The 26,497-nt window shown below is 37.6% G+C and overlaps 1 protein-coding gene across 1 annotated transcript in view; it reads left to right on the top strand.

Annotated features, from left to right (window-relative positions):
• The window catches only part of LOC131415601 (antigen WC1.1-like), a 31,986-nt gene extending 5,489 nt beyond the window's left edge, over positions 1-26,497 (top strand). Inside the window, exons 2-3 of the mRNA XM_058557428.1 lie at positions 17,089-17,409; positions 26,244-26,497. Of these exons, the coding sequence (XP_058413411.1) occupies positions 17,089-17,409; positions 26,244-26,497 (575 nt within the window). The remainder of the gene's footprint in view (positions 1-17,088; positions 17,410-26,243) is intronic.

Here is a 26,497-nt window from a genome sequence, read left to right as displayed (position 1 = left end):
TCCAAAAAATTATTACCAAGACCCATGTCAAGGAGTTTTCTTCCTGTGTTTTCTTCTAGGAGTTTTATGGTTTCGGGTCTTACATTTAAATCTTTAATTCATTTTGACTTAATTTTTGTGAGTGGTGTAAGATAGGGGTCTAGTTTTGTTGTTTTGCATGTAAATATCCAGTTTTCCCAATACCACTTATGGAAAAGATTATCCTTTCCCCATTGAGTATTCTTGGCTTCCTTGTCAGACATTAGTTGACTTTACATGCATGGGTTTATTTCCGAGCTTTTGTTCAAATGGTACCGTATTGTCTGATTACTATAGCTATGTAGTGTATTTTGATATCAGGAAGCGTGATACCTCCAGCTTTGTTCTTTTTTCTCAAGATTGCTTTTGCTGTTTGGGGTGTTTTGTGGTTTCATACAAATTTTAGGATTGTTTTGTCTATTTTTGTGAAAAATGCCATTGGTCTTGATAGGAATTGCATTGAATCTGGGATGGACATAAAATGTATGGACATTTTAACAATATTAATTCATCCAATCCATGAACATGGGATATCTTTCCATTTATTTGTGTCTTCTTCAGTTTCTTTCCTCAGAGTCTTATAGTTTTCAGTATACAGATCTTCATCTCTTTGGTTAAATTCGTTCCTAAGTATTTTATTGTTTTTGATGCAATTGTAATGGGATTGTTTTCATTTCTTTTTCAGATCAATTTTAGTGTATAGAAATGCAACTGATTTCTGTATGTTGAGTTTTTCTCCTGCAACTTTGCTGAATTTAGTTCTAACAGATTTTTTTGTGGAGTCTTAGAATTTTCTACGTATTACACCATGTCATCTGTGAACAGAGACAATATTCCTTCTTTTTTTTCCAATTTGGATGCCTTTTATTTCTTTTTTGCCTAACTGCTCTGGATAGGACTTCCAGTACTATGTGGAATAAGAAGTGGTAAGAGTGGACCTGCTTATCTTGTTTCTGATCTTAGAGGAAAAGCTTTCAATATTTCACCATTGAGTATGATGTAATTGTGGACTGGTTATACATGGTCTATATTATGTTGAGGAATGTTCCTTCCATATCCAATTTTTTGAGAGTTTTTTTTCATTTAATGATGTTGAATTTTGTCAAACACTTTTTCTGCATCTATTGAGATGATCATATGATTTTTATCTTTCATTCTGTTAATGTGGTGTATCACATTTATTGATTTGCATATGTTGAACCATCCTTGTATCCTGGGAATAAATCCCACTTGATCATGGTGTATAATCCTTTTAATGTACTGTTGAATTCAGTTGGCTAATATTTCGTGAGAATTTTTGCATTTATATTCATGAAGACGTTGGTCTGTAATTTTCTTTTCTTGTAGTGTCCTTACATAGCTTATGTATCAGGTTAATGCTGGCCATGTAACATAACTTTAGGAGTGTTCCTCCTTCAATCTTTTGGAAGCGTTTAAGACGGATTAGTGTTAATTCTTCTTTAAATGTTTGGCAGAATTCATCAATGAAGACATCTGTTCCTGGCCTTTTCTTTGTTGGGAGGTTTTAAATTATGGATTCAATCTTCTTACTCATTATTAATCTGTTCAGATTTACTATTTCTTCATGATTCACTATTGGTAGGTTGTACGTTGCCAGGAATTTATCCATTTCTTCTAGATTATCCAGTTTGTTGGTATAAAATTGTTCACAGTAGTCTCTTACAATCCTTTGTATTTCTGTAGTATCAGTTGTAATGTTTTCTCTTTCCGATCTAATTTTATTCGAGTCTTCTCTCTTTCTTTCTTGGTTAGTCTAGCTAAAAGTTTCTCATTTTTGTTTCTTTTCAAAGAACCAACTCTTAGTTTTGTTAATCTTTTTTTATTGTTTCCCTATTTCTCTCTGTCATTTATTTCTGTTGTAATCTTTATTATTTCCTTCCTCTGCCAGCTTTAGTTTTAGTTTCTTCTTCTCTTCTAGTTTTTTGAAGTGTAATGTTAGGTTGTTTATTTGAAGTCTTTCTTTTTTTCTTTATGTATGCATTTATTACTATAAATTTTCTCCTTAGAACTGCTTTTGCTGCTCCCATAGTGTTGGTATGTGTGTTTCTACTTTTGTTTGTTTGAAGATATTTTTTATTTCCCTTTTGATTTCTTTTTTGATCCATTGGTTGTTTAGGATTGTGTTGTTTAATTTCTATTTACTTGTGAATTTGCCAGTTTTCCTGCTGTTGTTGATTTCTCATTTCAAATCATTTTGGTCATAAAAGATATTTGATATTGTTTCTATATTCTTTAATTTGTTGAGACTTGTTTTGTGACCTATTGTATGATCTATCCTCGAAAATATTCCATGTGCACTTAAGAAGAATGGAGGAACGTGTATTCTGCTGCTGTTGGATAGAATGTTCTGTATATATCTGTTGGGTCCATTTGGTTTGCAGTGTTGTTCAAATATGCTGTTTCTTTATTGATTCTGTCTGTATGTTATGTCCATTGTTGAGAGTCATGTATCATAGTACCCAACTTTTATTTTATTGCTGTCTATTTTCCCCTTCAGATCTGTTATTATTTGCTTAATATATTTAGGTGCTCTGATGTTGAGTACCTATATATTCATGATTATTAAATCCTCTAGGTGAATTGACCCTTTTAATCATTATATAATGACCTTCTTTGTCTCTTGCTATAGCTTTTGACTTAAAGTCTATTTTGTCTGATATAAGTATAGCTACCCCTGCTCTCTTTTGGTTTCCACTTGCCATGGGATATATTTTTAGATCCCTTTGCTTGAGCCTATGTGTGTCCTTAAAGCTGAAGTGAGTCTCTTGTAGGCAGTTATAGTTGGGTCTCATATTATTTATCCATCCAGACAGTATGTGTCTTTTGATTGTACAATTCAATCCATTTACCTTTAGATTAATTATTGATAGGTAGTACTCACTAATGCTATCTTATTAATTGTTTTCTGGTTGTTTTGTAGTTCCCTTACTCCTTTCTTCCTCTATTGCTGTCTTCATTTGTGAATTGGTGATTTTCCATTGTAGTATGCTTTGATTCCTTTATCTTTTGTGAACCTATTGTACGTTTTAATTCTGTGGTTACCATAAGTTTTACATAAAACATCATATATATATATGTGGTGTTTTTTTATGCTGATACTATTTAACTTTGATTGCATACAAACTCTACCCTTTTACTCTTCCCTCCTACATTTGATGTTTTTGATGTCACAATTTACCTATTTTTATATTGTGTACCCATTAATAATTGTTGTACCTATCGCTATTTTCAATATTTTTGTCTTTTTTACTTTTAATATGATAGTTAACATACTACCATATTACAGTATTAGAATATTGTGAATCTGACTGTATGCTTACCTCTACCAGTGTGTCATATATTTTCATGTTACTAATTAGTGTGCTTTCATTTCAGCTTAAAGAATTCCTGTCAGCATTTTTTGTAAGGCAGATCTAGTGGTGACAAACTCCTTCAACTTTTGTTTGTTAGAGAAAATCTTTCTCTCTCCATCATTTCTGAAGGACAACTTTGCTGAGTAAAATATTCTTGGTTGGCAATTTCTTTCTTTTAGCACTTTAAATATATAATCCCATTCTCTCTTGACCTGCTTGGTCTCTTTTGAGAAATCTGCTGATAGCTTTATGGGACTTGCCTTGTATTAGGGAAATTTTTTTTTCTCTTGCTGCTTTTAAAGTTTTCTCTTTGTCTTTGGTTTTAGGCACTTTTATTGTAGTGTTTCTTGGAGAAGATTGTTTTGGATTGAAATTTTGGGGTAACCTATTAGCTTTGTGAACTTAGATGTCCAAATCTTTCCCCAGGTTTGGGAAATTCTCAGCCATTATTTCTTTAAGTAAGCTTTCTATCCCTTTCTCCCTCACTTCTCCTTTTGAACTCCATGATGCATATCTTCTCGATAGTATCCCATAAGTCCCCCAGGCTTTCTTTATTCATTTTCTTTTTGCCTCTCTGATTGGATAATTTCAAACTGATCTGTCTTCTAACTTGTTGATTCTTTCTTCTGCTTGGTCAAGTCTGCTGTTGAAAGTCTTTATTGAATTCTTTTGTTCACTCATTGTATTATTCACTTCCAAAATTTCTGGTTGGTTCTTTTTTTTCTTTTCTATCTCTTTGTGGTTTTTCTCTTCTTGTTTTTTTGCTTTCCTGATATCGTTAAACATCTACCTTGTGTTCTCTTGTAGCTCTCTGAGCATCTTTAGAACAATTAATTTTGAATGCTTTGTCAGGCAATTCCTGGATCTCCATTTCTTTGGGGCCAATTACTGGAGGTTTACTGTGTTCTTTGGGTACAATTTTGTTTCCTCGATTCTTCATGAAACCTTAGTCTCTTGTAGGTGGCTGCACATTTGAAGGAGCAGTCACCTCTTCCAGAATTTATGGATGTCTGGAAGTCTTTATGGACTGACTTCAGTAGGGGGACCCTTTCAATTGTGGGTGGGGGCACAATGGATTGTATTGTGACCCCAGTGCTAGTGGTGCAGGATGCTAAGTGCAGAGGCCTGTGGTGGCACTGGGTCTTGGAGGGCGTGATGTCTCTTTGGCTCAAGATACTGATGTCCACATCATTGATAACTGTGTGGACTTTGGCAAGCATTGTGGGGGGTCTGCAGTGGCCACAAGGACTGTTGGTGTCCTCAGTGGTGCCTCCAGGTCCAGTGACTAGGGACCATGGCAGGCAGTGGTGGTGGCCAGAGCCACTGGTGTGCATACACTTGGTTTTGGGGGCCAACTGAATGTGCCTATGTAGAGGAGGTGCCAGTTGCAGACACACATGTGGTGGTGGGCTCTCGGGAAGGCAGCAAGGACTTGGGTCAACTGGTGGCTTGCTGCCAGCTGCAGGGGCTCTCGCTTTTGATGTACTTTCATGTGGCTGCACACTCTTCCCCTGGGCATGCACACTGCAATGGTGGCTGGTGACAGTTGTCAGGCTGGTGGTATGCAGGTGTACAGTTAGAGGGTCTAACCCTGAGCACGTGCATGGTGTTGGGGGTCAGCACCCTGGGTTTAGGCTAACATCTTGCACTCGTGCAACCACAGAGGCATGAGCTGGCTGCCAGTGCTGTCCCTGGGCTCTGGAGCAAGAGGAGGGGGAGGGAGCAGAGAGGGACTCCAGCAGCTGGTGTCAGTGAAGGTGTATACTGTGGAGCTAAAGCTAGTGAAGTCTGCAGGGGGTCCACAATGCCTGTGCTGGCTATTACTTTCTTCAGCGGCAAAATCTCCTGCCTTTGTCTCCAGAGCTGGTCATTGTGAGCTGCAATTTCTCCTGCTGAGTGGTTGCCGTTGGTAGCCCCTGCTTTTCTTCCTTATTCCTAGTCATCTCTCTATGCTTAGCTTTGCTGGTCTGGGTGGGGTGAAACTGAAGCAGGACCTTCATGCAGTGACCCAAAAGGCCAGGGGAGCTGGTTGCTCAGCCTGCTCTTACTTGCCTGGCGAGGGCAACTCTCTTGGCGTTCTTGACAATGAACAATGCTGGTTTGAGGGATGGAATGTTGCAGGCAAAATGAAGATGTCTTCATGTTGCTGACATTTCTTAAGTGGATTCCAGAGCTTTCCCAGAGGTATTTTTGTTCATAGATAACTGTCTAATTGTTGATCTCTGTGGAGGGACAAAGGCTGGTATCTCCTACATTGCTATTTTGGTGATGTCACTTCTGAGGCCTGTATTCTTTTTTTTTTATTGAGGTCAAAAAAGTTTATATTATTGTGAAATTTCAATTGTGCATTATTATTTATCAGACACCATATAAATGTGCCCCTTTATCCCTTACGCCCACCCTCTAGCCCCCTACCCCTCTGATAACCATTAATCATTTCTCTTTGTCCATGCGTTAGTTTGTCTTCCACATATGAGTGAAATCATATGGTGTTTGTCTTTCTCTGTCTGGCTTATTTTGCCTAACATAGTACCCTCAAGGTCCATCCATGTTGTTGCAAATCAGATGATTTTGTCTTTTTTTATGGCTGAGTAGTATTCCACTGTATATATATATCATACCTTCTTTATCCATTCATCCATGGAAGGGCACTGGGTTGCTTCCACATCTTGGCTATTGTGAATACTGCTGCAATGAACATAGGGGTGCATAAGGCTCTCTGAATTGTTGATTTCAAGTTCTTTGGATAAATATCCAGTAGTGGGATAGCTGGGTTGCATGGTATTTCTATTTTTAATTTTTTGAAAACTCTCCATACTGTTTTACATAGTGGCTGCCCCAGTTTGCATTCCCACCAGCAGTGTATGAGGGTTCCCTTTTCTCCACATCCTCTCCAACGTTTGCTATTTTTTGTCTTGGTGATTACAGCCATTCTAAGGGGTGTAAGGTAACATCTCAGTACAGTTTTGATTTGCATTTTCCTGATGATTAGTGATGTTGAATATCTTTTCCTGTGCCTATTGGCCATCTGTATATCTTCTTTGGAAAAATGTCTATTCAGATAAGGCCTGCATTCTTTAATAGAGTGGTTTTGAGTATAGAATTTCAGATTGGCAATTTGTTTTTCTTTTAGCACATCTAAGGCTTCAGTCTACTCTATACTGGTGTCTCTTATTCTTGGGGACTTAGATGTTAATATAGATATTTCTCAATTTGAGGTAATATATATCTAGTGTCTATGTTAATATTTTTCTCTTTGTCAATTTTCTGGTGTTTCTTATCATTTTAGTAAGAGTAAGCTAGGTTATATTGTAGTAACAAATAGCCAAATTTATTCTTTTTTCAAAATTGTGGCAACATTGCTTTATAACATTATATAAATTTCAGGTGTACATCATTATATTTGGATTTCTGTGTAGACTACATCATGTTCACCACCCAAAGACTAATTACAATCCATCACTACACATGTGTGCCTAAATACCCATTTCACCCTCCTCCATCCCCCCTTCCCCTCTGGTGACCACCAATCCAATCTCTGTCTCTATGTGATTGTTTGTTGTTGTTTTTATCTTCTACTTATTAGTGAGATCATACAGTATTTGACTTTCTCCCTCTGACTTATTTTGCTTAGCATAATACCCTCAATGTCCATCCATGTTGTCACAAATGGCCAGATTTCATCATTTTTTATGGTTGAATAGTATTCCATTGTGTATATATACCACATCTTCTTTATCCATTCGTCCCTTGATGGGCACTTAGGTTGCTTCCAAGTCTTGGCTATTGTGCATAATGCTGCAATGAACATAGACGTGGATGTACCTTTACACATTTGTGTTTTTATGTTCTTTGGATAAATACCCAACAGTGGAATAGCTGGATCGTATGGTAGTTCTATTCTTAATTTTTTCAAGAATATCCATACTGTTTTCCATAGTGGCTGCACCCATTTGCATTCCCACCAGCAGTGTATGAGAGTCCCTTTTCTCCACATCCTCTTCTACACTTGTTGTTTCCTGTCTTGTTAATTATAGCCATTCTGACGAGAGTGAGGTGATATCTCATTGTAGTTTTGATTTGCATTTCCCTGATAGTTAATGATGTTGAACATCTTTTCATGTGCCTGTTGGCCATCTGTATATATTCTTTGAAGAAATGTCTGTTCAGATCTTTTGACCGTTTTTTAATTGGCTTGTTAGTTTTTTTAGTTGTTGAGATGTATGATTTCTTTATATATTTTGGATATTAACCCCTTATCAGATATATGGTTTGCAAACATCTTCTCCCAAATGTTAAGTTGTCTTTTCACTTTGCTGATGGTTTCCTTTGCTGTGCAGAAGGTTTTTAGTTTGTTGTAGTCTCATTTGTTTACTTTTTCTATTGTTTCCCTTGCCCGGTCAGACACGGTACTTGAAAATATGCTGCTAAGACCAATGTGGAAGAACATACTGCCTATGTTTTCTTCTAGAAGTTTCATGGTTTCAGGTCTTACATTCAAGTCTTTAATACATTTTGAGTTAATTTTTGTGTATGGTGAAAGATAATGGTCTACTTTCATCTTTTGCGTGTGGCTGTCAAGTTTTCCCAACACCGTTTATTGAAGAGACTTTCCTTTCTCCCTTGTGTGTTCTTGGCTCCCTTGTTGAAAATAGCATTCCGTAGATGTGTGGGTTTATTTCTGGGCTCTCGATTCTGTTCCATTTATCTACATTTCTGTTTTTGTGCTAGTATCATGTTGTTTTGATTACTGTAGCTTTGTAGCATATTTTGAATTCACGGAGTGGGATACCTCTAGCTTTGTTCTTTTTTCTCAGGATTGCTTTGGCTATTCAGAGTCTGTCATTGTTTCATATAAGTTTTAGAGTTCTTTTCATTTCCATGAAAAATGTTATTGGGACTCTGATAGGGATTGTATTGAATCAGTAGATTGCTGTAGGAAGTATGGACATTTTAACTCTGTTAATTCTTCCAATGCATGAACATGGGTTATCTTTCCATTTCTTTGTGTCTTCTTCAATTTCATTCAACAATGTTTTATAGTTTTCAGTGTGCAGGTCTTTCACCTCTTTGGTTAAATTTATTCCTAGTCATTTTATTCTCTTTATTGTGATTGTAAATAGGATTGTATTCTTAATTTCTCTTTCTGCTATTTGTTCTTAGTGTACAGAAACTCAACTGATTTTTGTATATTGATTTTGTGTCCTGCAACTTTTCTGTATTTGTGTATTATTTCTAATAGTTTTTTGGTGGATTCCTTAGGGTTTTCAGTATATAAAATCATGTCATCTGCAAATAGTGACAGTTTTACTTCTTCCTTTCCAATTTAGATCCCTGTTATTTCTTTTTCTTGCCTGATTGCTCTGGCTAGGACTTCCAATACTATGTTAAATGAGTGGTTAAAGTGGGCATCCTTGTCTTGTTTCTGTTCTTAAAGGAATAACTTTCAGTTTTTCACCATTGAGTATGATGTTAGCTGTAGCATTGTCATATATGGTCTTTATTATGTTGAGATGCTTTTCTTCTATACCCGTTTCTTTTCAGGGTTTTTATCAAAAATGGATGTTGAATCTTGTTGAATGTTTTCTCTGCATTTATTTTGATGATCATGTGATTTTTATTCTTCATTTTCTTGATGTGATGTATCACGTTGATTAATTTGTGGATGCTGAACCATCCCTGCATCTCTGGAATAAATCCTGTATGATCGTTGTGTATGGTATTTTTAATGTATAGTTGTATTTGATTTGCTAGTGTTTTGTTAATGATTTTCGCATCTATGTTCATCAGCTATATTGGCCTGTAATTTTCTTTTTTTGTGTTGTCCTTGTCTGATTTTGGTATCGGGGTAATATTGGCCTCATAGAATGAGTGAAGCATCCCTTCCTCTTCAATTTTTGGAAGAGTTTGAGAAGGATAGGTATTAAATCGTCTTTGAATGTTTGGTAGAATTAACTGAATGTTTGGTAGAATAAACTGGAGAAGCCATCTGGTGCTGGACTTTTGCTTTTTGGGAGGTTTTTGATTACTTTTTCAGTCTTTTTGCTTGTGGTTGGTTTACACATGTTCTTTATTTCTTCTTGATTCAGTTTTGGAAATGTTATGATTCTAAGAATTTATCCATTTCTTCTAGATTACCCAATTTGTTGGCATGTAGATTTTTGTAGTATTCTCTTATAATCCTTTGTATTTCTATAGTGTTCATTGTAATTTCTTCACTTTCATTTCTGATTTTAATTATTTGAGTCTTCTCTCTTTTTTTCTTGGTGCGTCTAGCTATGGGTCTGTCATTTTTGTTTATCTTTTCAAAGAACCACCTCTTAGTTTCATTGATTTTTTTCTATTGTCTTTTATTCTCTACTTTGTTTATTTCCACTCTGATTTTTATTATTTCCTTCCTTCTTCTGATTTTGTGCTTTGTTTTTTCTTCTTTCTCTAGTTCCTTAAGGTGTACTGTTAGATTGTTTATTTGAGATTTTTCTCGTTTTTGAGGTAGGCCTGTTTTGTTATAAACTTCCCTCTTAGTACTGCTTTTGCTGTATACCATTTTGTCTCCAGGTATTTTATGATTTCTCCTTTGATTTCTTTGTTGACCTAATAGTTCTTCAGTAGCATTTTGTTTACTCTCCACATATGTATGGCTTTTCCAGTTTTCTTCTTGTAGTTGATTTCTAGTTTCATACTGTTGTGGTCAGAAAAGATGCTTCAATTATTTAAATCTTCTTCAATTTATTCGGACTTATTTTGTGGCCTAACATGTGATCTATCCTGGAGAATGTTCCATGTGCATTCAAAGAGAATGTGTATTCTGCAGTTTTTGGATGGGGTGTTCTGTATATATCTTCTAAGTCCATCTGTTCTAATGTATCATTTAAGGCCAATGTTTCTTTATGATCTTCTGTTTGGATGATTTATCCATTGATGTAAGTGCAGTGTTAAAGTCCCCTACTATTATTGTGTTAGTGTTGATTTCCTCTTTTATGTCTGTTAGTAATTGCTTTATATATTTAGGTGCTCCTATGTTGAATGCATAGATATTTAGATGTGTTATTTCCTCTTGTTGTAATGCTCCCTTTATCATTATGTATTGCCCTTTGTCTCTTGTTACAGTTTTGTTTTACAGTCTATTTTGTCTGATATATTATTTTTACTGCTGCATTCTTTTCGTTTCCATTTGCATGGAGTATCTTTTGCCATCCCTTCAGTTTCAGTTTGTGAGTGCTTTAGGTCTGATGTGTGTATCTTGTATGCAGCATATATATGGGTCTTTTTTTTAAATCCATTCAGCCACCCTATGTCTTTTGATTGGAGGATTTAGTCCATTGACTTTAAACTAGCCATTGATAAGTATGTACTTACTGCCATTTTGTTACTTTTTTCTGGGAGTTTTAATAGGTCTTCACTGTTCCTTTCTTCTTCTCTTGCTCTCTTCCCTTGTGATTTGATGGCTTTCTTTTTTTTATTGTGGTAACTTTGGTTTATAACATTATATAAATTTCAGGTGTATATCATTATATTTCAATTTCTGTGTATATTACATCATGTTTACCACCCAGTGACTAATTATAATCCATCACCATACACATGTGCCTAATCACCCCTTTTGCCTTCTTCCCTCCCCCCTTTCCCTGGATGGCTTTCTTTAGTATTACATTTGGGTTCCTTTCTCTTAATTTTTTTTGTGAATTTATTATAGGTTTCTGGTTTGTGATTACCATGAGACTCATATATAATAGCCTATGTAAATAGCAATCTATAGTAAGTTGATGGTCTCTTAAGTTTGATCTCTTACTAAAAGCCTTACACTTTTACTCCCCTTCCCCCATATTTTATGTTTTCGTTATCATATGGAACCTCTTATCATGGAGGTAGATATTTTTAGTACTTTTGACCTTCCTACTAGCTTTATAGGTGGTTGATCCATTACCCTTACTGTATATTTGCCTTTACCAGTGATTTTATTTTATTTTTTGATAATTTTCTTATTCCTATTTGTGGCCTTTTCTTTTCCACTTAAATATGTCCCTTTAACATATCTTGTAAGGCTGGTTTAGTGGTGATAAACTCTGGTAGTTTTTGCTTGTCTGGAAAACTCTTTATCTCTCCTTCAATTCTGAATGATAACTTACCAGATAGACTTCTTGGCTGTAGGTTTTTTCCTTTCAGCACTTTGAATATATTGTGCCATTCCCTTCAGCCTGTAAGATTTCTGCTGAGAAGTCAGCTGATAGCCTTATGGGGTTTCCTTTGTATGTAACTTGTTGCCTTTATCTTGTGGCTTTTAGGATTCTCTCTTTATCTTTAATTCTTGACATTTTAATTATAAGTGACTTGGTGTGGGTCTTTTTGGGTTCATCTTGTTTGGTGCTCTCTGTGCTTCCTGTACGTGGATGTCTATTTCCTTCCTTAGGTTAGGGAAGTTTTCAGCTATTATTTCTTAAAATAGGTTCTCTACCCCTTTGTCTCTCTTTTCTCCTTCTGGGAAACTTATAATATGGACATTAGTATGCTTAATGTTGTCTCAGAGGTCTCTTATACTGTCCTCATTCTTTTTAATTCTTTTTTCTCTTTTTCTGTTCAGCTTGGTAATTTCCTCTACTCTTTCATCCAGATCACTGATCCATTCTTCCGTGACATCTATTCTGCTGTTGCTTCCCTCTAGTGAATTTTTCATTTCCATTATTGTACTCTTCAGTTATGATTGGTTATTTTTTATATTTCCACTTTGTTGAAGTTCTCACTATGTTCATCTATTCTTCTCCCAAGATCAGTAAGCATCCTTATGACTATTAGTTTGTACTCTTTACCAGGTAGATTGTTTATCTCTTTTGTTTAGTTCTTTTTCTGAAGATTTGTCCTGTTCTCTTGTTGGAACATATTCCTTTGTCTCCTCATTTTGCCTACATCTCGATGCTTATATCTATGTATTAGATAAATCAGCTGTATCTTCCAATCTTGGAAATGTGGCCTTAAGTAAGAGATGCCTTGTAGGGCCCAACAATGTGCTTCCCTTTTGTCACCCATTCCAAATGTTCCAAGAGTGTCTCCTGTGTGGGCTGCATTTGCCCTTCTGTTGTGCTGGGGTTGCTCTTGCTGTAGGCATGCAGGTAGCCTAGGCTGGCCCTCAGGTTGGCTGGTTGTCTGGCTCAGCCGTGTGTGGTTGCTGTGGTCACTTTATTGGGCGGGGCAAGCCCTGGCATTGCTGGCTGCAAGGTCTAATAGCGCACAACTACTGCTGTTTTGCTGTTAAGTGAGTCAGTCCCCCAGTGTAGTTGGTTACTAGGCTCAGGGACTCACAATTGCTGCCGGCCTCTGGTGTGGCTCTCTATAGCATGCAGTTTTTTCTGGCTCTCTTAGGAGTACAGATGGTTGGGGCCGGTCCCAGGTGCAGCAACATACAATAATTTCAGGTGTTAGAATGCAGGACAGATCCCCTGTGTGGCTGTTCATGATGGACAGCAGCACAAATCTGCTGTGGCTGACACGCCCCACTGCTTGATGGCCCACACACCTTGCCAACTCAGGTGCACCCCACACACATGTCCTGCTGAGGCAGACCCACTCGCCCCACTGCAGAGGTGCCACAAGATCACTGTGGGCTTGCTGATGGGTGGGGCCAGTCTCTAGGTTGGGCTGCCTGCCCTGGCCCACTCAATTGAATCAGTGTTCTGGTGGAGGGGCAAACCCTGCACTAACAGGCTAGAGGGAGGAATCCAATAGTGTCTGCCAGTGTCTGTGTCAGCATGACTGAACTAGGTCACAATAATGGCTGTGACCAGTGTCTCAGTCCCTGGGTGGGGGGTGGGCACAACCACTTCCTGCCTCTCTGAGATGCTCTCAGAGCTTATTCCTAAGTCTCTTTTATCAATGGACTATGCCCTTTTTTGTGTGCTTCTTTGTTGATGAATCTATGCATGGGCTCTTTAAGAGCAGGTTTTTTCTTTCTCTGAAGTTTGATAGTTTTTCTGGAGGTATTCCATGTTGGTTTTAAAAGTCAGCAAAGCCGGGTATTATGGGATCTCACCTCGGTTGTGCTGAAGCTAGAGCCTGGGATGCCTATTGTGGCATAGATCCCCCACTTAGATCCCCCCACTCCTCTGGGAAAAGCTTCATACATTTAAGGTTGCTCCTGGCCATGAAGTGCTGTGGCTGGGATGTGGTTTTTTCCTCAGAAGAAGTATACTTCTGACTCTTCCACCCCTGTCAGTGTTGTCCCTTGTGGTGGGGGTTCTTTTTATACAGCTTCCAGATGTCTTTCAGAGGAAATTCTTCCACGAGTAGTTGTAGATTTGCTGTGTCTATGTGAAGAGGTGAGTTCGGAATCCTCCTAGACCACCATCTTCCCCAGATCCCCAAGAGAACTTTAAATATCACTGAACACTGGTAATGCTTACCACCTCTATGATGTGACTAAAAATTAATTCCTTTTTATATGTCTTACCTGAGTTTTATTGGGCTTTTTTACTCTAAGGAAGGATGTCTTTCATCAGTTCTGGAAAATTCTCAGCCAATATTTTTCAAATATTGCCTCTGCTCAATTCTCTCTCTTTCTTTCTGTGTCTCTTTGTCTCTGTCTTCCTCTCTTCCTCCCCATAATTCAATTTAACTTATGTTAAACACCCTTGCTCCATTTTATGTGTCTGATCTTCTCTTCTGTATTTTTCATCCTTTTGTTTTTCTGTGCAGCATTCCAGATAATTTCTTCTGACTTATTCCCTTCACTAATTCTCTCTTTACCTGGGTTTAATATGATACAAAAATTTTAATTTCAATAAATATATTTTTCATTCATAGAAGTTATCACTGCATTTCTAAAAAAAGTTTCTATGCATTTTTTAGTTTCCTGAGAATTCTTCAAGGCTGTGTTTTTATTTCTTTAAATATATAGTATCTATGGTAGTTATATAGCCTAGTATTCAATGTATTGAATACAGAGGTCTCTGTGTCTGTTTCAGAGTTTCTCTTGGTTCTTGTTAATGGACCTTTGTTTCTTTGTGTGTCTGTTTATTTTTGACAATGTACTGGTTACTTTATTTATAAAAACTATTCATAGAATTAATTTGAGGCCTAGGATGAAGGTAATTTCCTCTAGATAGTGTTTTATTTTTATTTTTCCACAATTTTATGGTATTATCAGTTGTGGACCACCTTAATACAAGTGCAAAAATTGATATTTCCTGGGCAATCCAGAGATTCAAACTCCAAATCTAATTCTATACAAGGTCATGTCTATTTTGACTGGTGTTTGGCTTATTGTGGAGAATGTCTTCTGTTATATATCTTATCTGGGTGTGAGTTTGAGACTTGATTTATGCCTCCTCACCATCAAAGGCCATAAAAAACCACATTTTCTTGGATAGGCTAATGCCTTCACCTTCCATGCTCCTGTAGCTCAATGAATTTCTATTTTTCTCTTCTGATTTGGCCTGACTTTTCCTTCCTATCGCATCAGGACTTTAATACTTTTAAGATAATTTTTAGTATATTTTGTTCTACTTTTTATTTTCAGCAGAAAAGATAGCCTCAATAACCAAGCCTACTATTACTGAGCAAGTATCCTGGAAGTTTTCACAGTAATGAAATCATCTGCTTGTTTGTCTGTGTCACCAACTATATATAAGCTACCTGAAGGCAAGAACATTGTCTTATTATTTTCTGCAATTATAGCACTTATCTCAGGACCTGCCTCTCATTAGGTACTTTTAGTATTAACAAAAGTAGCTTCTTGTGTAGTTTTAGCATCCCATTTCAATTCTTTACTCCCACCCCAATGTCAGACATTTGAAAAAACTCTGAGTAAGCTTCACAGGCTGTCTCCTTGCTTCCACTGTCTCTTCTATCTCTTTCCCATTGATCTTTGTTTCCTTCCTAGAATGGACCGCCCCAGGTGCTATGGACTAAATTGTGCCTCTCCAAAATCATATGGTGAAGCCCTAGCCCCCAATGTGACTGTCACTGGAGATACAGTCTTTAGGAGGTAATTAAGGTTAAATGAGGTCATAAGGGCGGGGCCCTAATCGAATAGAATTGGTGGCCTTATAAGAAGAGGAAGAGAGAGAGTGAGCTCTCTCCCTCTCTCCCCATGCACACACACTGACGAAAGGCCATGTGAACCCACAATGAGATGGTGGTGGCTTATAAGCCAAGAGAAGAGGTCTCAGAGTGAAAATTGCCTTGCCAGGACCTTCATCTTGGACTTCCTAGACTCCAGAACTCTGAGAAAATAAATAAATTTCTGTTGTTTAAGCCACCTGGTCTATGGTATTTTCTTATGGCAGCCCACCTGAGCAGAGTAATACGCCACGATTCTTTTCAAGTTCAGCATCTTCCCAGACGTTTCCCTCTTCAATGCACCACTTCTATTTTCCAGAGTGGAAGCATAGGGAGCCAGGCATAGACCTGAGCAGTGTGAATGGGTGCCCCAGGGATCAAGTCTTGCTTAGATTATAAGAAAATATTCTCATTTTGCTGACCCCAATTCAAAGCTAATAGAGATGATTCTAGTGCCGCAGGAAACTCATTTCTGTATTACTGACAGGAGGGCAGGAACCTAGGCTACTGGATGAGAAAGTGATGTGACAAGAGAGGTGGTTTGGGTCCCAGTTCCAAGTAGGACCAAGGTCCAGAATTGGTCACCGAGGAAGCAGTCTTATTTGGATAAAGCAATTAAACTACTCATATTAATCTTCAGCTGGTCTACCCTGCTGTTTTCTGACTCTGGAAGGAACTCCTAAATTAGTCATATATTGCTGTACAACAAATTACTGCCAAACTTGCCAACTTAAAACAACAAACGTCTAGTATCTCATAGTTTCTGTGGGCCTGGAATCTGGACATGGCTTATCTGGGTCCTCTGCCTCATGATCTTTCACAACACTGCAATCATCTTAAGGTTCCACCGGGGATGAATACCACCCAAATTTACTTACCTAGATATTTTGAGCATTTAGGCCTTGGTGGACTGTTTAACTGAGAGCCTTAGTCCCTTGCTGGCTGTTGGCTAGAGTTCTCCCCTAGTTCCTTGTCTTGCAGGTCTCTCCATACGCAGCTCACAACACAGTGCCTGGCTTCATTGGAGCAAGCAACAAGAGGGAAACCAGAGTCTTCTTGAAACCTAATCTCTTAAGTGACATCTCACTGCTTTTGCCCAATTCCATTTGTTAGATATACATTAGTAGGCTCAGCCCACATTCAAGTGCCAGAGTTGGGGGCGAGATTACATAAGAGCATGAATACCAGGAAGCAGGAATAATCAGGAAATTTTAGAAGCTGCTTACCACAGTCTTCTGTTGCAGAACTAGATGGGAGTGCTCCCTATGGGACAGAGAAGGTGAAGGAAGATTCCTCCACTGGCCTCATGGCCATAAACTGTAACTGAGATGAGGAAACTGGGTCCCTACAAGCCTTAGGCATATCTACTGGGAAGACAGCATCCAGAGTCCTCTGAAGGTGTGTTGTCAGTGGCTTGCCTTGAGCTGGGTCTTCCTGGCTTGTGAGAAATAATCGTGTGCATCTCTATCCAACTCCATGTTCAATGATGCCACATTGGTAGCTTAAAATTGGCCATAGTGGGAATATTTACACCACAGAAATCAACAAATGCTATACATCAGAGATTTTTTTTCCCCCAGAGAGCTTGGTAGTCTCCTAAAATCTCTCCTGTGTCCTGTGTTCTGTGTCTGTGTCTCTCTTGCAGCTGTGGAGCTGAGGCTGAAGAATGGAGGCCACCACTGTGAGGGGAGAGTGGAAGTGAAGCACCAAGGAATATGGGGAACAGTGCATGGTTACAAATGGACCTTGGAGAATGCAGCTGTGCTGTGCAGACAGTTGGATTGTGGAGATGCTGTTGGTGCTCCCAGAGGGGCTCATTTTGGATCAGGGGTTGGGCCCATTTGGCTTGCATATCTTTTTTGCAAAGGGACAGAATCAACTCTCAATGACTGTCGCCATTCTGATTTTAAAAACTATCGTAATTATGGCTATTACCATAAGTGGGATGCTGGAGTAGTTTGCTCAGGTAAGGCCTGTCTGGTCTGGCAGGGGATTCTCAGCAGGAATTGCCCTGGTCTCATTCTCAGAATAACCATGAGAATACAGGATCACAGCCTTTAGAGTATACGCGAATGAAGACCAGTCACACGGTGATTCCTAGAGCATTAGATGTTCAAGAGAGCATAAGGACTTGCTTGACCCTAGACATTAAAGGCTCCAGACCTTCTTATCACTGGGTCTTCAGATCTCTGGTGTGTATCATAAGAGGTAGGGAGGTGGAGTAAAAAGTTTCTTACAGATACAACTGCTGGGTTGTACCTGTGTGAAATAAGTGTCATCATGGTAACGATTTTGTATTCTTTGACGAAATGGTCATTCAGGTGCAGCCACAAGAGGAGTCTTTGAAAAGGCACAGAAGCTCAAAGTTTATTATACTCAGAGATCCTAGGAAGACAGAGTCAATTAATGCCACAAGGGGGCCACATAGTGGAAGCACCGAGGGACCAGGCTCACCCAAGCAAGTGGGGAGTCAAGGGAGAGAGTGAAGACCTGTGGCCAAATGACTATATTGGGGGTCAGGGTGGAGTACACAAGCAAAAGGCCTGAGGGGATTTCATTGGTGAGTTTAAATGTCACAAGGTCACAGCAGGGGAAGGCAAGAAGGGGGACTTGTGGTAGATGTCAACCTTACCACATTGGTGCAACTGGTCACCTGGGTAGGGTGCTCATAGCCTGTTTCTGGGGATGTTGAGGGAACAGGAAAATATGAAGTTTTAAAATTTACAGTACAATAGCTGGAGTAAACAAATACCAAGTTCAGCGAGGCCAAGAGAACCCGAGGTGGCATATAAGAAGTTCTCAATTCTGTCTAAGTGTGTTTGACCTGTGCCAAGGTGAGGCAGTAAAGACAGCAATGAAACTAGAGTGTGAATGGGTGGTCTCAGTATTTGCCAGAGATGTTTCCAGTTGTTATCACAATCATTGATGAAATGTTCAAGACACTGATGCCATCAGAACAGCTTGACTTGAGGAAGATGTTATAAATACCACAGTGAATTCCCTAAGGTAGGTGGTTGGGTCTTAGATGGGATGGTGGGACAGGTGGAGACCATCAAACATCTGCAGTAGGTCCTTAGCAGCTTGACAGCCTGATCGCATAGCCAATCACCTCTTTCATGAAGAAAGAAGATCACTGATCTTGGGGAAAGTCACTGGAAAAGTCATCTTTTTCAATCTTACCTGCAGCAGATCTTTGATTGTACTAGTTGAGGCCCCTAAAAAAATTTTCATTTTTAAGCTACTTTATTGAGGTATGATTGACATATAGTAAAAAGCTCCACATATTTAATGTATACAACTTGATGAGTTTGGAGATAAGTATACATCCATGAAATTTTTACAACAATCTATGCCATAAACCTATCCATCACCTCAAAAATTTTCTTCCATCCTCTTTATTGTTATTATTATTAAAATAATTATTTTCAAGTGGCATTTGAATTTCAGTTAGGAATTTTTGTTTTAAGAAACCTGTTTTCTGGCATTTCCAGTAACATTCCTTGTTGTCACAATGTCCTGATCATGATATCAATTGCAGATAAGCTTGTGGAAATGCTGCAGGAGGCCCTGCCTTATTTTGATAAATGAGTATTTGAGTAAAGTTGGAGTGTGTGATATTGGAACTTCTAATGTTATCATCTTAAGAAAATTGATGCCCTTGCTATTAATTTCAGTTAAGATGTTTTTAAGAATAAGAAGAGTTTGAGAGTGCCCTGGCATCGAAATATTGATTTTGGTTTTTCTCCCTGACTACTGTTGCTCTAATTTAAGCTCTCATATTTTATGAACTGTTCCAGTTTTCTTCTACTAATCTCTTTGTCACCAATTTCCTCCCTCTGGTCTGTCTTTTTTATATTTTTAGGAACATATTTTAGTGATGTGAGGGTAACTCAAAGTAGTGGTGATGTACCATACACATAGATAAGAATAGGAAAACATTGCAAATCAAAACTACAATGAAATATTACCTCACGCCCATCATCATGGCCATAATTAATAAGACAAGAAATAACAAGTGTTGGAGAGGATGTGGGGAAAATGGAACTCTAATATACTGCTGGTGGGAATGTAAACTGGTGCAGCCACTATGGAAAACAGTATGGAGATTCCTCCAAAAATTAAGTATAGAACTACCATATGATCCAGCAATTCCACTGCTGGGTATTTATCCAAAGAACATGAAAACACAAATGTGTAAAGATATATGCACCCCTATGTTCATTGCAACATTATTCGCAATAACAAAGACTTGGAAACAACCTAAGTGCCCATCATGGGACGAATGGATAAAGAAGATGTGGCATATATACATAATGGAATACTACTCAGCTATAAAAAACATGAAATCTTGCCATTTGTGACAATATGGATGGACCTTGACAGTATTATGCTAAGTGAAATAAGTCAGATGGAGAAGGTCAAATACCATATGATCTGACTCATGAGTAGAAGATTAAAACAACAACAACAGCAACAAACAAATACATAGATATGGAGATTAGATTGTGAGTTACCAGAGGGGAAGGGGGGAGGAAGGAGAGCAAAAGGGGTGACAGGGCACATGGGTACAGTGATGGATGGTAATTAGCCTTTGGGTGGTGAACATATGTAGTCTACACAGAAATGGAAATATAATAATGTACACCTGAAATATACATAATGTTATAAACCAATGTTGCCTCAATAAAAAAATAATAAATAAATGGTAAAAGAAAGAAGAAAGAATAGGAAAACGTGCCTTTTCAATTTTTCAAATTTAAATTGAACTCTTGGGTGTCTTCTCAATTTTAGGAAAGGGGTATGGAAGAGAAATTTCAGCTTTAGTAGATTGTTGGGAGTGAAGTATTGTGTTTAGGAGAAATCCAGAGGTAGAAACAATGATCTGTGAAGACTACAGAGGGACTTGTTTGAAATAAAGAGGGCACTTCAGAGGGTTCAGGAGAAAGATTTGGGAGGGGCTTCACAAATTGAGAAGGACTACAGTACTGAAGTACGAAATGGTAAGGGGATGAAGATGCAACTAATTGCAGGAGAGGAGGTTGGAGATTGAAGATGCATGTTAATTCATATCTTCACTACAGCTTCTGTTTTAGACTTCCTTCCTGTTCTCATTTCTTCCCTCCCTCTGTTCCTATCTCTTGATGTAGGAGTAGTTGCTGAGCTCTGCAGAAGTGGCATTTGACAAGCTTGAAATTTTCTTTTGGGAAGTTTTTATAATTTATGTATTCTATTTCTTTCACAAGGACTACTCAGATTTTCCATTTCTTTTGTATTAGTTTTTGGTAAGTTTTGTTTGTCAAGTAATTAGTAATTAGTTTTCAAAGACTCAGCCCATTTTACATAATTTTTTCAAATTAGGGTAGAATTTGTTCATATCTCATTATCTTTTAAATGTCGGTAGGATCTACTATGGTATCCTTCTTTTCATTCCTAATATTATTAATTTGAGTATTCTCTCATTCTTTCTTTTTTTTTTTTTTTTTTGTGAGGAGATCAGCCTTGTGCTAACATCTGCCCATCCTCCTCTTTTTGCTGAGGAAGACTGGCCCTGGGCTAAAACCCATGCTCATCTTCCTCCACTTTATATGGAATGCCACCACAGCATGGCTTGCCAAGCAGTGCATCAATGCGCGCCTGGGATCTGAACTGGCAAACCCTGGGCTGCTGCAGCGGAGTGTGGGCACTTTACTGCTTGCATCACCAGGCCGGCCCCTCTCATTCTTTCTTGATTGGTTTTGCTAGAGGATTATCAGTTTTATTATTCTTTTAAAAAGTATCACCATTGACTCTGTTGATATTCTTTATTGTGTATTTGCTTTCTGTTTCATTGATTTCTGTTCTTAGTTTTCATTCTTTTCTGGTTATGATTTGCTGTTATTTTTGTAGATTCTTGAGATTGAATCTTAAACTGTCTACTTTCAGGTTTCCTTTTCTATTCTAATAATGCACCATGAAAGCATCAAGGATCTAAATTCTTTTCTAAGTACTGCTTCAGTTGTATCCCACTAATTTTGATATTACATGATTTCTTTTGTATTTTATCATCATGAAATGTTTATTGTTTCTCTCTGAATATATGCTTTGTCCTATAGTCTTACTTTGTCTGATATTAACATAGATACTACAGCTTACTTTTCTTAGGGCTTGCGTGGTGTATCATTTTTTACCCTTTTAATATGTTTCTGTGTTTACATTTAATGCACATATGTTTGTGTGGACCGCATATGGTTGTGTCTTACTTTCCTCCAGTCTGATCATCTTGCTTTTATTTGGACTGTCTAAATTATTTCAATTTAATGTAATTATTGATATGGTTCAATTTAAGTCTACCAGCTTGTTATTTGCCCTGTGTTTTCATTGTTTCTATTTTAATCTTTGAGCATTTTTTAGTACTCTATTGGTTTCTTAACTATATCATTTTTTACAGATTTTATCATAATGTTGAAATTATTACTGTTTAATCACATTTTACTTTCAAGTGATGTTATGTCACTTAACATATAATGTAAGGTCACAGTATGCTTCCTTTTCCCTGTTCGTGTCATTCGTGCTATTGCTTTCGTACATAATACTTATAAATATGTTATAAATCTGATAATACATTGCTGTTAATTTTGCCTCAAATGTTCTATTATTTAAAAAATGAGAAAAAGTGTTTAAATTTTTACCACAGATTTATCATTTATAGCAGTCTTTATACCTTTGGTTAGATCCAAGTTTTCATCTATTATCATTTTGCTTTAGTTTGAAGAATTTTCTGTTACATTTTTGTATAGTGCAGGTCTGGTGGCCTCAAATTCTATAATCTTTTATCTGTGGTTTATTTTTATTCAGTTTTGAAAGGCATTTTCTCTGGTGACTGAATATTCGGCTGGCATTTTCTTCCCAGTATTTTTTTATGTTGATATTGTACCCTGCGACTTTACTGTATTCATTGATAATTTCTAATAGTTTTTTGGACGATTCTTTAGGGTTTTCTAAATATAGAATCATGTCATCCACAAATAGTGACAGTTTTTCTTCTTCTTTTCTAATTTGGATCCCTTTCATTTCTTTTTCTTGCCTAATTGCTCTGGCTAAAACTTCTCATACTATGTTGAATAAGAGTGGTGAAAGTGGACACCCTTGTCTTGTTCCTGTTCTTGGAGGAATTGCTTTCAGTTTTTCACCACTGAGTATGATGTTAGCTGTGTGTTTGTAATATATGGCCTTTATTATGTTGAGACATTTTCCTTCTATACCCATTTTATTGAGAGATTTTATCATAAATTGATGTTGGATCTTGTCAAATGCTTTTTCTGCATCTATTGAGATGATTGTGTGACTTTTATTATTCATTTTGTTATGTGGTGTATCACATTGATTCATTTGTGGATGTTGAACCATCCCTGCATCCCTGGAATAAATCCTACTTCATCATGGTGTATGATCCTTTTAATGTATTGTTGTATTTGATTTTCTAGTGTTTTGTTGAGGATTTTTGCATCTATGTTCATCAGCGGTATTGGCCTGTGATTTTCCTTTTTTGTGTTGTCTTTGTGTAGTTTCAGTGTCAGGGTAATGTTGCCTTGTAGAATGAGTTAGGAAATGTCCCATCATCTTCAATGTTTTGGAAGAGTTTGAGAAGGATAGGTATTATCATCTTTAAATGTGTGGTAGAATTCACCAGAGAAGCCCTCTGGTCTTGGACTTATGTTTTGGGGAAGGTTTTTGATTACTGTTTTAATCTCTTTACTTGTGATTTGCATATTCACATTCTCTATTTCCTCTTGATTCAGTTTTCGGAGGTTGTATGAATCTAAGAATTTATCCATTTCTTCTAGGTTATCCAATTTGTTGTTCTATTGCTTTTCACAGTATTCCATTATAATCCTTTGTAATTCTGTGGTGTCCATTGTAATTTCTCCTTTTATGTTTCTGATTTTATTTATTTGAGTCTTCTCTCCTTTTTTCTTAGTGAGTCTGGCTAAGGGTTTGTCAATTTTGTTTCTCTTCTCAAAGAACCAGCTCTTAGTTTCATTGATCCTTTCTATTGTTTTTTTAGTCTCTATTTTGTTTATTTCTGCTCTGATTTTTATTTCCTTCCTTCTACTGACATTGGGCTTTGTGCTTCTTTTTCTAGTTCTTTTAATATAGTGTAAGATTGTTCATTTCGGATTTTTCCTCTTCGTTGAGGTAGGCCTGTATTGCTATAAACGTCCCTCTTAGTGCTGCTCTTGCTGCATCCGATAAGTTTTGGTGTGTTGTGTTTTCATTTCCATTTGTCTCCAGGTATTTTTTGATTTCTCTTTTGATTTCTTCATTGATCCAATAGTTGTTCAGTAGCTTGTTGTTTAGTCTCCACATATTTGTGACTTTATCAGCTTTTTTCTTGTAGTTGATTTACAGTTTCATAGCGTTATGGTCAGAAAAGATGCTTGATATGATTTCAGTCTTCTCAAATTTGTTGAGGGTTGCTTTGTTTCCTGAGATATGGCCTATCTTTGAGAATGTTCCATGTGCACTTGAGAAGAATATGTATTTTGCTGTTTTTGGATGGAATGTCCCATATGTATCTATTAAGTCCCTCTGGTCTAGTGTTTCACTTAAGACCACTGTCTCCTTGTTGACTTTCTGTGTTGATGATCCATCCATTGATGTATGTGGGGTGTTAACGTTCCCTACTATTACTGTGTTGCCGTCAATTTCTCCCTTTAGGTCTGTTAATAGTTGCTTTATATACTTTGGTGCTTCTGTGTTAGGTGTGTATATATTAATGTATTATGTCTTCTAGGTGGAATGGCACTTTTATCATTATATAATGCCCATCTTTGTCTCTTATCTTTTTTGTCTTGAAGTTTGTTTTTTCTGCTATAAGTATACTACACCCACTTTCTTTTGCTTCCCATTTGCTTGGAGCATCATCTTCCATCCCTTCACTCTGAGCCCATGTTTGTCTTTAAAGCTGTGATGTGTTTCCAGGAGGAAGCATATTCTTGGGTCTTGTTATTTAAGCCATCTAGCCGCTCTGTGTCTTTTAATTGGTGAATTCAATCCATTTGCATTTAGAGTGATTATTGACATATGAGGGCTTAATACTGCTATTTTGTCTTTTGTTACTGTTTGATCTATATTTCCATTGTATCTTTGTCTTTCTTTCTGCCATTCCAATTAGGTGATATTCTATGATGTTTTCCTCAGTTTTATCTTTGTTTATGATTTGTGAGCTCTCCTCTGAATTTTGTTTTGTGGTTACCATGAGGTTTGTGTAAAAGATCTCATAGATGACATAGTCATTTTTCTGATAGCCTCTTATCTCTATTAGCCTATGCAGGTTCCATAATTTTCCTCTTCCTCTTCTTTTTTTGTTGTTGTCACAAATTATTCTTTTTTTGTGTTGTGAGTTTGTGACCAAATTGAAGTGTTTATAGTTATTTTGATGCTTTCTTTCTCTTTATCCTTTTTGTGCCAATTAAGTGTTTACTAACCTATTATGATATAGAGTGGCAGTTTTATGATTCTGTCTGTCTATTTACATCCATGCTCAAATCTTTGTAAACCTTTGCCTTTTTGTTTCAGGTGGGAAGACTCCTTTCAACATTTCTTGTAACACAGGTCTAGTGGCAATGAACTCCCTCAGCTTTGTTTATCTGAGAAAGCTTTTATTTCTCCATCATATCTGAAGGATAATTTTGCTGGTTAGAGTATTCTTGGCTGATAGTTTTTGTCTTTCAGTATTTTGAATATATCACTCCTTTCTCCCCTAGCCTCAGTTTCTGCTGAGAAATCTGCTGAAAGCCTGATGGGGGTTCTTTTTAGGTTATTTTCTTCTCTCTTGCTGGCCTTAATATTTTTCTTTGTCATTGACTTTTGACAGTTTTAATATTTGCCTTGGAGAAGGTCTTTTTGCATTCAGGTAATTAGGAGTTCTATTAGCATCACGTACTTGTATGTCCAGTTTCTTCCCCAGGTTTGGGGAGTTCTCAGCCATTATTTCTTTGAATAAGCTCTCTGCTCCTTTCTCTTTCTCTTCTCCTTCTGGGATACCTATAATCCTTATGTTACTTTTCCTAATTGATTTGGATGTTTCTTGTAGAATTTCTTCTTTTTTTATAATCTTATTTCTCTCTCCTCCTCCACCAGAATCATTTCTAGGTTTTTATCTTTGAGCTCACTAATTCTCTCTTCTATATGATCTGCTCTATTTTTAATACTTTTTAGTTTATTTTTCATCTCTTTAATTGTTTTCTTTATCTTCAGAATTTCTGTTTGGTGTTTTATTTTGCAGTTTCAATCTCTTTGGTGAAGTACTCCTTCTGTTTATTAATTTTATGCCTGAGCTTATTGAACTTTCTGAGTTTTCTTGTAATTCGTTGAGTTTCTTCATGGCAGCTCTTTTGAATTCTCTATCACTTATATTGTAATTTTCTTCCACTTCAAGTTTGTTTTCAGGAGAGTTGTAATTCTCTTTCTGTTCTGCTGTGTTACTGTAGTTCTTGATGGTGTTTGATGAATTGGTTCTCTGCCAGTGTATTTGTGGTAGTAACCACCTTTCTTATTTGGGTAGGGCTTTGGTTACTTTGGTTCTGAGCTGCTTCTGGTTGTATTTTAGAGACTGCCCTTTCCACCCTCCACTGCCTCTGCTAGAGACATCATCAGAGACCTCCTTGTGCCTCTGAGGTTGCTGGTGCCTTCCTGCTTACAATGTTACTGCAGTATCAGGTGTTGCCTGCAGGGTCACTAGGTGGTGAGCACTTCTGCTTCTTTTGGGGTCGCCTGGATCTCATGCTCCTCCACTGGCTCTCTGTGAGCTCTCCACAGGCTCAGATGCTGCTCGCCTATGTACCACCTGTGCTGCTGCTCCTGGGTTGTCTGGTTCTGCTGGCTGCACCACACCAGGGGCACTGGGTTCACTGGTGTTGCTGTCACTGTTGGGGGCCCATGGACCCAGGGCCTTGTATGCAGCCCCCATTGCTGGTGGAGCCAGTGTCGGGGTGCCACCACCAGGGGCTAGGTCACCAGTTCTTCTGCAGTTCCTGAAGCTTCTGGTCAGAGGTCCCACCCATCACTGCTAG

This window comes from Diceros bicornis, chromosome 17 (genome assembly GCF_020826845.1).
Source record: "Diceros bicornis minor isolate mBicDic1 chromosome 17, mDicBic1.mat.cur, whole genome shotgun sequence".
NCBI classification, from domain to species: Eukaryota; Metazoa; Chordata; class Mammalia; order Perissodactyla; family Rhinocerotidae; genus Diceros; species Diceros bicornis.
Note: the sequence above shows the minus strand (reverse complement) of the source record. Positions and strands in the feature narration are given on the sequence as shown.